This window comes from Anser brachyrhynchus, assembly GCF_964034855.1.
Source record: "Anser brachyrhynchus genome assembly, chromosome: 7".
Classification (NCBI taxonomy): Eukaryota; Metazoa; Chordata; class Aves; order Anseriformes; family Anatidae; genus Anser; species Anser brachyrhynchus.
The window spans coordinates 18,739,579-18,751,679 of NC_137701.1; the positions used below are offsets into that span (position 1 = coordinate 18,739,579).

The 12,101-nt window shown below is 44.0% G+C and overlaps 2 protein-coding genes across 2 annotated transcripts in view; one reads left to right on the forward strand and one right to left on the reverse strand.

The window, feature by feature from the left end:
• The window catches only part of LOC308198026 (uncharacterized protein), a 424,888-nt gene extending 413,035 nt beyond the window's left edge, over positions 1 to 11,853 (forward strand). Inside the window, exon 11 of the mRNA XM_080599551.1 lies at positions 1,976 to 11,853. The gene's annotated coding sequence lies outside the window, so the exon portion shown is untranslated. The remainder of the gene's footprint in view (positions 1 to 1,975) is intronic.
• MTX2 (metaxin 2) overlaps positions 1 to 12,031 on the reverse strand; it is a 33,069-nt gene extending 21,038 nt beyond the window's left edge. Inside the window, exon 1 of the mRNA XM_080599546.1 lies at positions 11,864 to 12,031. Coding sequence (XP_080455672.1) covers positions 11,864 to 11,903 — 40 coding nt within the window. The 5' untranslated portion in view covers positions 11,904 to 12,031. The remainder of the gene's footprint in view (positions 1 to 11,863) is intronic.
• Between the last annotated feature and the right edge of the window lie 70 nt (positions 12,032 to 12,101).

Genomic DNA, 12,101 nt, shown 5'->3' on the forward strand with positions numbered 1-12,101 from the left:
TTAATCAATCATATACCGTGTGAATTTATGGGAAAACAAAAATAATAATCAGTAGTGATTTACTGTTAATGCTAGCATTAGGATAACAGGTCATCGCATTGTTTGGTCTCTGTTACATTCTTTGTTAAATTCATTTTAGAAATCTATTTTTAAATACCAACTCAAACATGGATTCTATCCAAACTAGCTATTTGTAAATAAAATTAATGTTCTAATCCCATAAATAAAGATTTTCTTAAGCAGTGAAGTCTATAAATAATTATGTGTAATTCAGACAGGAATATGCCACTGGCTTCCGTAAGGTCATTCTCTGTGTCTTTGCCCTCAAACGCCAAGAAAATACTCATGAAGTATTAACTTTTATGGAAGTCACATAGAACTGTAAAGCTTATAACACTGTGCAGAGTTTTACAAAGGTCACTACCTTTAACATTAAGGCACAGAGCCTATCAAAGCTATACTAGTATGGGCTTGAGAAAGCAACTAATCACACTTAAGTGTCACGAAGAAATGTTTTATGTTTTATTGTAGCAGTTACTGGTTTTACACCCCTCCATTAAAGTTTTGCCCTGGAGTAAAAATTCTTGAGGTGGAAGCACATTTACTTCTTGAAATAAAAAAGACTAGATAGCGTCTGTGGTACTACAGCCCTAACTGTTCAAAATAATTTATCTAAAATACATTTCTTCAAGTCCACTGAAGTCTTGCTATAGCAAATGGAATGAGGGAATTAAGAATGTTATTACTGTACTGCAGCAAACTTGCAGTGCTGAACCGTGAGATACTTACAAAAGTAACTAAGTCACAAAGGTACGCTGCCAGCAAACAGAAAACATCCTTTTTCCATGCCCAAAATGGTACTGAGACCTTGAAATTGCACGAGCCCATTTCAACTGATAGTTTCTGCCTGACCCTTTTCAGACTGGAGTGTCAGATTTATATCAAATTCCTGGATTCCAGCCCAAACTGGAAGCAGCCTGTTCTTCCACAAGCATGTGGCTGAACTATCTCAGGCCCACTAAAATTAAATGAACTTTTCACGTTCCAACAAAAGAGCTAAGTACATCTCAAGAAGTTCAAACACTAATTGCAGTCTGATCCTGGCATTAAGCTACAGGCAGCCCTGGATATATATCACAGCTTCTTAGCACACAGAATCCAACAAGACACCACTGCTACAGCATGCCATGTCTATGTTATAAAAAAACCATGTTCGTGTCATAAAACAAAATACAAGCAGAACGGTTTTGAAATTTGTTGGCCCTTATCTGCTTAAAATTTCCATCCACGTTCTACTGACCACATCCAGATTTTCACAAATCGTATTTACTGGGGATTTGACCCTAATTTCATTAGTCATGATATGAAGTCTTTACCGCATATAGTCTTAGCATACACAGGAGCACAAACCAAACTAAAGGGAAGGAAAGCACGAGGGTAGTTTTAAATCTTTGCATTTGCTCATCCACCACCCAGCTGCATACTAACACGTCATTTGACAAGTAAATGACGCAAGGCCAAAGAGTTGCATGAAAGTCTCAGCCATTCTTATTAGGACACCTTAATTCCAGGTTTCAACAGTTTTAAGAAAATAAAAGAGTAATCCCCCTGTTCCCAGCCTCTGACAGGCTCCAGAGGGAGGTCACAACTCTGGCCGTGTCTGGACGAGGCGGACAAGTGCCCACGAGCCTTGAACCGAGGCCTTCACTTCTTCTCGAGTAGAGCAAACCAAAGATTTTACTGCCGCTGTACAGGTTGGATATTAAAACTATCAGCTTCACACTAAGATTCACATATTATTAGACATACCCTAGGAAAAGTATTCTGCAGCATGCTTTCAGAATTGTATGCGGCAGAGACAATGTTCAACGATACCAGAGGTACACACACAAAGCCCGGGCAATTCTCTGTAGGTTAAATGCCTAGTCGCTATCTCTCCCTTGTCTTCCAACTTCTACTTACTCTGCCTTCTCAGGTGTTCTGAGTATGATGTATTTTTTTCTGATGATTGAGAAGTTTAAATATACATTGCTGCATGAGATATCCGGGTTTGTGAGGTGCAAGCTAAGTTCAAAGACCAGCCCCACAGCTGCCTTCAGCCACTTCCCAAGGCCAAAACCTGCAGCTCGGGGAGCCCAGAAGCCCGCTGGGGAGCCGAGGAGGAAGAGCTGCTGAAGGGATGCCACATGCCTCCACAAGGAGAAAGCATGCAACGTCTTTAATGTACAGCAATGACTCTTGCCTTATGAATGTAGGTGAAGACATAATTTGTAGAATAATAGGCACTAATATTACACGCTGCTTCAGTTCTGTCATATTTCCAATCCATCAAGTTGATTAATGCTATAATAACTCCTCACAAACTTATCATTTGCGCGCTAATGAAGTCAAATCCAGTTTATCCTTCGGCAACTACAATCTTCTGGTCAGTAGATGCTAGTTTCCTAGCTAACAAAGGCTACCATGGCAGTACATAAAGAGAAAATTAACAAACATTATGGCAATTCAGTTTCAGAAGCAGCTTTCAACACGGCACCAAATTTACGTGTCAGATCCTACGCAACATACATTTTTATCATTAGCCGCTCACAGGATGAGGCAACTGCCTGGAAGGACGCCTTACAGGAACGCTTCTCTGCATACCTTAGCAAAAGGAACCCTCTGGTTCTTCCTTCTGCCTCCAGAACCAGAGGAACTACTATTGTGTGGTTTTCAATAGGCCTGTCTCTTGGGCTTGCGATCTTTATTAGAGGTTGTTTTCCCACCTTACTGAATTTCTTCCCATGCCTAATGAATTCAAATATTTAGTCTTTCATGTGGATTGCCTGCTGTTTGTTCAGGACAAGTGAACCTCATCCTGTTATCTTTCCCTACTTCTCCCCTACAATACTGTTTGTTTTTATGCCAGTTATAGGAAACAACCCATCTGTGGGATCAGCCCTCCTTATTAAAATTGTCTGCATTGTGTTCATAAGTTACTGGGAAGTGAAAATTAAAGGGACACAGAAAGCATCACCACATAAGCTTGGTTATCCCAGGAGCTGAGAATTCAGCAGATGCAGCAACATGAGAAGCAGAGAAGTCAAATGTCAAGCAGACTGCCTACAAAAAATATCTCCTTTGGTTTTGTAAATGACTTAAAATAAATGAAAATTTCACTAAGTTCAACATATTTGTTAGTCAAAGCATTTTACTTATTAACAGTTTAGCATAGAAAATGCAGATTTCAAAGAGTTAACAGGGCTCTTTGGTATCAAATTAGAATTTTAGAGGAAAACTCTGTGAACTGGTGTGTTTCATGTTCCCAGTGGAGTTTTAATTACTCAGGTTTACAACTATTAAAACAGATTCCTAGCCTCCTTGTGAGGCTAGGAATGACTTACAAAACATTACTGTTCACGGAAAAAGTTTGCAAAGCACAGAATGAGGCATGACAGTCCCATCAAATTCTTTGCCACCAAAAAAATATTGCATCAGGTGCATTCTTCAGATTTTGGGATGAAATGTGTTACTCGAGCTACGCTAAAGGCAGAGATATATTCAATTAGCATTTTGATTTCAACGTTTCCAGATGTTTCAAGACTGTCATTTCAATTGTAAGAGCATCCAAATACTTTTGGGACAGCAAGAGAGGAGAATGCACATATGCCCTAAGAAGAGATACTTAAGAGCATCAAGCTTCAGTATCAGCAGGGGATGAGCAGCTGAGCTGAGGCTTACACACGTCTCAGCTCCAACTAATGCTCTCGAAACAGGATGCACTGTACTTCTCTGGGGTCTTTGCACAGAGGTGAATTTCAGTTCCAAGAACGGGTTGCCATAACATTCCCCCAGTGACGACTGGGGAAGAGGAAGCCATCACATCTCAAGACTCTCTGCAGAGCTTCGGTCCCACCAGCAAATTGTTCCAGGCTGTTCAGACATCTTATTAGAGGACCAAACTTTGTTTCAACTCCTACACTCTAATAACTGGGAAACTATTCATCCCATGTCAGAGCTGCCTGGATGGATGGGGGGAACAGACGTTTTCATCCCCTTTCCCCAAGCAGCTTCACAATGATGAAAGAGTTGTAATGAAATAAATGGCTTACAGTTAGGCCTTTAATCCCATTCCTTAAAAACTAAGTCTGACTGTAAAATAGAGAAGACTAGAACTCTTTACATGTTAAATTGTGGAATATGCTAAAGATCAGTTTCACAGTTTCAGAAGCCTAGTGTGAAGAGCCAGTTTCGAGCAGTATGGTACGTGACGTGCTTGCCTTGCTAGCCTGCCACTCCTTCAGCATACGCTATCAAGCTACAGCATTCCTGAGTATCGGGCACAGACACACGAAGGAGACCTCCAGGTCCAGGCATCAGTGCTCTCTCCTGTGTGGGAAATGAAGTTATTAAAAGATTTTGCAGGACAATGTTCAACTTGAAGTTAAGTTGTTCCCAGTTCTCGGCACTACCACAGAATTTGGGTGGGGCAAGAACATTTTCAAAAGGCAATGCAGAGAGAAGTTATTTTCAAACTTCTAGCTATAAAACTAGCATACACTTTCTAAGAATCAGGGCTGAAGAATTAACACCAAATGTTATTATCCCATAGATTATTTTTCAAGTACTGAAACTACACTGCGAGCCAAAGGAGTAGTAAAACAAGACACTCTCTGCCTCGAATCTCCTCTAAACCAAAATCTACTGAATCCTCACTATGCCAGTAATGTATCCCTCAACGTCTTCTTTCTGCTTCTGTAAGTAAAGCTCTGAATGAGCTAACCACCTCTTTCACGCAGTTTGCTGTGTGCTACTATGTAGGTGAAGGTAGGGCCTGGCCTGGGAACACCTGATCTTCTCAGACAGAGCAATTTCCTGAAATATTAAGTGGAAGTTTACAGACCATACAGAAACAAAGACTGCTTCTCTGAACTCACCAGATTTGCACGGATCATTTTCCTTTCTGTTATATTAAGCGCTTTCATATTAAACTTGCATAAAGAGGAGGAAAACTAAAACATCTGTATTTACCAGTTTGGTTCACATGGCATTAAAGGCCTGTTGAAAGAGCCAAGAGGCAAGATACCCTCTATTAAAAACCCAAAAAGTTGGCATTAATTTGAATCACTGTATTCCAATATTACAGCTGGAGAGATTAACTTACACATTATTTCCACATAGTTTCCTTCAGCCTCTCCCTAGGTACAAAAGTGATTAAATTATAATGAGATACCTCAGAACTGTTTTCTCACAAGAATAAACACCAAGAAATTTAGCCTTACATTTGGGCAACGGCCACATCCAACAGCATTATTTACAAGTCCCCAGGATGTTACAAACATCGTATCAGGCGGCAGGAAGGCAGTCAACCTGCTCGGCTCCCCAAGACTGGTGTTGTGCGGGGGGAACTGCTGCTCCCTAAGTCCCAGGTGCAATAACCCAAAGAAAACCACCCTGGAAACTATCCCACAGACTCCAGAAGGGAAGAGGATTATTAATAGTTTGACATCAAGGTGAACAAAAAGAAGCAGGTGATAACTTCCTTCTCTTTTTGTAATGCAAATCGGTCATATTTGAAGTAGCAATGTATTGTTTAAAGAGAAAACGCCAGGAATTTATGCGTCTCTAAATCCTTACTACAGGAAGTAAGTGTAGGAATATACTTTGATTGACATCATGAAGCTGCAGCCACTTTGGAACCAAAACAGTTAAAAATACACATCTCGTACGTTAAAGGCAATCAGCGAAGGAAGTATGAGAAAGTTGTGAATTAGCTGCCTTAAGACCCACCAGTTCAGCCCACCCACACTGAGTACAGATCAATTTCATGTAATTGGCCTGATACTGTAAACTAACAAGGGCCAAGAAAAAATGAAAGCATCAGCAACTCCCTGGCTCTGCTGACAAAGGACCAAGAAGCGTCTCACAGCGCCTTGCCAAATGAAAGCCGACTTCCACGCACGTTAAACAGCATGCATTAAATCATGCATCAAATAATTACATCATTTGCTTAAATCCGTCCCAGGCCTCCTTCTTCCAGATATTACAATTCAGGTAAATCATGACTGTTCAGTAATTATTGATCGAGCACACGTGTCACCATAAAGACTCAATCTCTGCAGCAATTCCCAAACTCGAGCTTCCCGTGGCAGGAGCTCTATGAGAGGCTGAGCGTGACACGACTGCAACAGCCATTTAGTATGACATGATGTGCTCCTCAACCCTCCAAGAAAGCTATGAATCGCATGTATCCAAGCGCTTGTCCAGCTCTGTTACTGCCCTTGTGCCGACAGCTGTGCATCAGCCCTGCACGGAGCCCGGCACCCTGGCTGCTGGGGGTGGCTCGGTGCCTCCGCGCACACAGTCACGTCTCACGCTCACCAACGGGGCCAATGCAGCTCAACAGAATCAAGTTCCCGCCTGCAAATCGTTCCTAAACCAACATTTGGATTTCTCCAGAAAAGCGGGGAGAGCGCCAGCTCAATGACCTCAAAAGATGTATTTGTCAAGTCCTGACAAGGTAGAGTTGTTTTACTTATTCTTGATGTTCAGCATAAAGGCTCCATTTCGCAGAAGCTCTGCAATTCTTAATTATAGCTTTTAAAAGATCTCTAAATTAGCCTCTTCCCTTTGTGCCACTTTGGCCCTGATTCAAGACATGAAGCTTCAAGCACAGGGGCTGTCCTGAAGAGAAGGACAGCGGAGGTACGACACTCAAGAATGCCCTAAGTGCCTTACCGGACTAGGATGATTCTGAGCGATGTTACCTACACCCATACACTTTAACAGTCCTTTAGAAGCCCTTTCAGATGGAGAACCCCTCCTTCCCTGCAGCAGTCTGAACTCCTCCTCCCCTAAGGACGTCTGGCGGGCAGTTTGAAAACCCCTTTGTAAAGTGCCCTGAGGAGCTCGCTGCTTTCTCATCCGCAGCACCTCTGATCCACGACAGACATCCTACACGTCTGTCCCACCGGACAGACCTCAATAACCCCTATCTGCTCCAAAAGCGACTCCTTATGCACGCTCCTCCTGCCCACCTGGCCCCTGCAGCCTTTCATTAGGGCTCATCGTCATTCTCTCTTTTCTCTTTCATGTCCCGCGCAAAGCCCTGCGCGCAGCACAGCAGCATGCTGGCAACAGACTGAGCCGGAGCCTTGAAGCGCCGCGACCACTACACAGGAGAGCATCGCTGGCATAAATGCAAGCAGGGCTAGTAGAAAGGGGAAGATGTCGGTGCCTCTTCTGCTGCTTTAGGGCTCACAGTCTACAAGGCACCCGCACACAAAAAAAAAGAAAAAAGAAAAAGAGACAACAATATTTGCAACAGTATCTCCCAGCCTCTTCCTCGCCTCTGGGAAACACTGCAGACTCCCTGCTTCAAAATCTGAATGTATTTATCCCTGTCTCATAATCATACCCTCACAGTCTTCCTCATTTCTTTTTCAAGACTTTTTCAGTGAACAAACTCTACCATCTCCAGAATTTCTCCAATATGGCATTCAAATGCAAAAAAATATACATATGCAGTTGCACAAAACCACTCAGAAAGTTCTTGGTAGGGATGCAAGCATTACGTCGGTTTCAATTTCATTATACAACAGCTAGGAAGGAAGACAGGAACGAAGCTTTCATTCATTCTTGTGCAGGTCGGAGGAACCTACAGAAAGAAACCAGGTTAGTGCCTTGGGACAGCGCGAGAGGAGAGTGTCCTGAGTGCAACCAGAGGGCAGACAGAGAAAAACCTGTTTCCTCCCCAAAGTCAGACTTCTGGGACCTCTCCTGAGCTGAACAGTTAGGCTCCCAAAGAGCATTCATACCCGACTCATCTTGCAACTGATGAAACCTCACTTGCAAATCAAATTAGACAACATCAAAATAAGCATTCCTCTTCGTTTACTAATTTTGTTGTCGTATTTCTAGAGCAATACAGTTTCCTGCCATGGGAAAAAAGTAGATACCACGTTAGCAGAAAACACGTAATAATAAAATCCTGATTAGGGGAAGAATGCTTAGTCTTAATGGAGCCAGAAACAACTGCAGAAGGATATGATTTTATAAGCTGTAATTATTTTTTAAGAAGCAATATAACTAACTCAAAGTGAAATATGTACTGGACTATGATAATTATGAAATAGTCATTTTTCCTCTGCCCTAAGAAAAGACTAGACAGGCAATCCACTCAAAGGATTGATTCAAATCAAGTCATAAAACATGTGCCCGAGCACAGACTGCCAAGAGCAGCCTAGGAGATTTGTTTACTGAAACTGAATAAGAGTTAAAGGGAATCCTTTTAGTTTGATTACACCCACACACACAAAAAAAGCACACGTGCATGTCCCCAGCCTGAAGTACGCTGTAAGATAAAATCAAGTAGCTTAACAAATTTGGTATTTTCAAAACCATCTCTTGACTACAAGCACCTCTGTAGCAGGCTTAAATAAGCTGTGCTGCAGACAATTTATTATTAAACGAAAATAACTATTTTTTCACCATACATAGACAGAAGCTGATAACATTTACATATGCACATTCTGATACACAAAATGCATACTCAGTTTAAATCTTACGTCCTTTATGTGCAGGAACAATTTAAGAGGTCAGTTTTCATTCCCTATGTTTGTTCTAAGCCAAGTTGCAGCTCGTCTTAATACATAAAACATGCACGTAGGAGATTTACTTCTGCTCTGGCATATCACACTGGAGGTAGACTCGCTGTGAATGTAAAATATCTAAAGGCAGAAGGGCATCTGTTTTTCAAACTGTATTCATTTCCCTTAGTACTAAAACCAGCCTAGGACCTTTGGACATAACTCAACTGCAGTAAACAGAAGTAATTTTCCAGAGATCAAATGACAAGCAAGGATATTATTTTCTCTTTTTGATCGCTGATCTAAAACTAATGGGGGAGGGAGAAGGCGGAAGAAGGGGACTAAGCATATTGAGCAATTTAGTGATCAATTAAACAACTTTTCAACAATCTCTTCTAGATGATTTGAGCTGTCAGCTTCTCCGAACTCCTAGAGTTAGAGACATTAATATTCTGGACCACTTGAAAGCTGGCATTCTAATTCTTCTTATAGTATAAACACTCATTTCCTATCCTGTTACAGTGTGATTGATGCTAAGCTACTCTACACAAATTCTCTACCATACTACGCAATTAATATTTGCTACAGTTCAGAAATCGATTATTTAAAATGTGGCACAACATGCCTGCAATTCACAAAGCTATGGAAATATTTATTATTCCTGGAGACACAGCATCAACACAGCATTTCCACCCATACATAATAGAAAGTGTTCACAATATGGAGATAAGGCACTATTAGAAAAACTTTTGTTAAGCTGTATTTTTCCTCCCAGACACATCATTTTTCTTCCTCAAAAATATCCGTGGGACGTATATATCTTCTCAGTAGCAGAATGAAATATTCTCTGTGTCTGTGCAATGTCCCATTGTGGTGGGTATTGGCCAAGATCCTGGATAACTTAATTTTCCTAGAAAAATTTTCCAATATGAAAAAATTGAGCAATTTTGCCTTTACTTAGTTTCAGTCTGGGACTGATACATAATACAGATGAGCTAAGAAGGCCATGACCCACTGGCAAAGGTATTTATTATTTTCGAGGTAGATAACTGCTTCTGACACTGATTTGCTTTTACAAAAGCAAAGGCAAAGTCGTAATTTTGTTTTAAAAAATGATCCGGTGGACAGGCCCACAACAAAGATTTGTACCGCACCTTAAGTCCTGGTAAGTAGCTGCACATCCAGCAGAAGTAGAAGATCAATAGAGTAAGCAAGAACCATTTCTGCTCTGCAAAAATAGTGAAGCATTGCCAGCATTTCTGTATTAGCTACCTACATATTTCTTCACCTAGGTAAACGAGCATCACTTGACCCATGACTGCCAAGTAAAAGATGAGGTGTTACTGTCCTAGGCCTATTATGTTTTAGGAAGGTCCAGATGCGCACGAACACCTCTGATATCCTCAGAGCCCCACTTTAGTAGCACAGTTGTTTCATGTGTTTGTCTGAGGGCATGCAACTGCCCCAAACGGGAGGCAAGAGTCTGCCCAGGAACAATGCAAGAACAGCTTGGAAAGATGGGAAAGGAAAGAGGCAGCTGCTGCAGAACTTCATCTTCTTGTTTCCAGCTTTTCAAACACACATTTTTCTTACACTACCACTGTACAGATGCCTACGTGCAATACAGTTTTTGAGTTGGTATTTGTAAGTCCAGCAGAAAGTAAGTAAGTATCAGCAACATGTCGCTCTAGAGTACTCAAAAGGCCACAGAGCAAACAAATACAGCTGAATCAACACCTACTCACGTTTGTAATTACCCTTGTGTTTCACAATATAAATGAATAAACTATACTAAGATGAAGGGATGCAAGACATGGACTCCTGATGGCTCTTGAACAGGAGACGTTTATTCCCTTTTTCACTACTACGTATACTTTCCCCGTAGCCCCACACGCTGTCCACGTGCCCGAATCTGTCATACAATTGGTTAGAGACCCTCAGACACGTGCCTCAAGCAAGCCAGAAACTGGCCACTGCCCAAAGCTCATCTTTAACACTGTAGCCAATTTACTTTATCTCGACCTTGCTCAAGTTTTTGGTTCTACCGCTGTTTTCCTCATTATCTCTAACTCAGGGACGTGTGAAACAACACAAAGCTCCCTGTGAATTCCATTCCCACACTAAGATGGTGCCAGTAAATGGCACAAAGCAAAGCAATGCTGAGGCCCTAGTCCCCACGCCCTGAGGAACCTGGGTTCTGGCCCTCAGAACGTGAGCATGACCCGTGCTAACATCTATGAATTAACAAATTCCAGTCCAAGAGCCTAGCACAACTTTCAAGGATACCTGTGGGTCCCTCTGCACACACAGATTCAAGGTCCTCTGCCTTTCCTCTAATGTATTGGTCCCAAACAAGTCTGCTCTGCAGTCTTTAAATTCATATTAGAAATCCAACTTGGACTTCCATGTCAGAGCCTCCACCAAGTGCGAGACAACTCAGCTCCTGGGACAAATGCCAACTTCGTCCTCAACAGGGTGGCAGAGATAAGTATGCTGCTTCCTTGCAGTATTTATACTTTGTGAGTCTGCGTAGCAGAAAGAAACCAGCAACAGTGATAAATGAGTAAGGAGAAATCCGGCCAACGCACCAATTCTCAGCGCGCAAGACACTAAGTGGATTTTGAACACCTTAGCAAGGAATAATCTGAGCTGCATGGTTTTTCCTTGAGAGCATGTCTGGCTAATGCACTCAGCAGCGATGCACATCACTTGTTTTACGACCAGGCTTACAGCCAGTTTATTCGGCCCAGCTGTGAGCCACCCGAGCACCAGCGAGAGCAGAGGCATCCTTACGCCTCTCGGCTTCCCAGAGCAACACAAGCAACGCGGCACATGCCCCGGGGAGCGAGGCACCGCACTGAGCTCTCCTACAGGAGGCTGGGTTGCAATGGCCAAATGGATAAATGCGATGTATTTCTGAACCACTGGGAAGGACGTACTTAAAAAGTTATTGCATCAAGGTGAAAGTGCCCGGCAGCACAGCCAGGAGCCACGGGCGGTAACGGAGCGCAGCCCGACGTGAGCACACGGCCATGCCCCCGAGGGATCCGGCAGGGTGGCCGCGGTGGCCGCCCGCTGCTCGGGGCGCAGAGACGGGGGAATTCCGGGCCTAGCCGCGGCCACCCCGCCCCCGGCGCCCGGCCGGAGCTCCCCGGCACCCCGCGGAGCGAGGCGCGGCCGCGGCCCCGGCCCTCCCGTCCCGCTGCCCGAGGTCACCCGGGCTGCCCCGCCTGCCCCGCCGCAACCGCGGCTCCCGGGGGACAGGAGCTGCCCGCCCGCCCCGGCCCGCCCCTCACCGGCCAGCTGGTTCATGAAGGCCTCCGCCACCAGCGACATGGCGCGGCCGCGCTGCGAAGGGCGAGCGGGCCCCGGCAGGCGGAGGGCACGGGCAGGAACTGGGGCCGCGCCGCGGGGCCGACTGCATCCGGGGCCTGCTCCGCCCCGGACCCGCCTCCCGCCCGCCCGCCCGGGGCGGGGCCCGCGACCGAGCCCGCTCCCCGGGCGGCCGTGCGGGGCCGCTGCCCGCCGAACGCG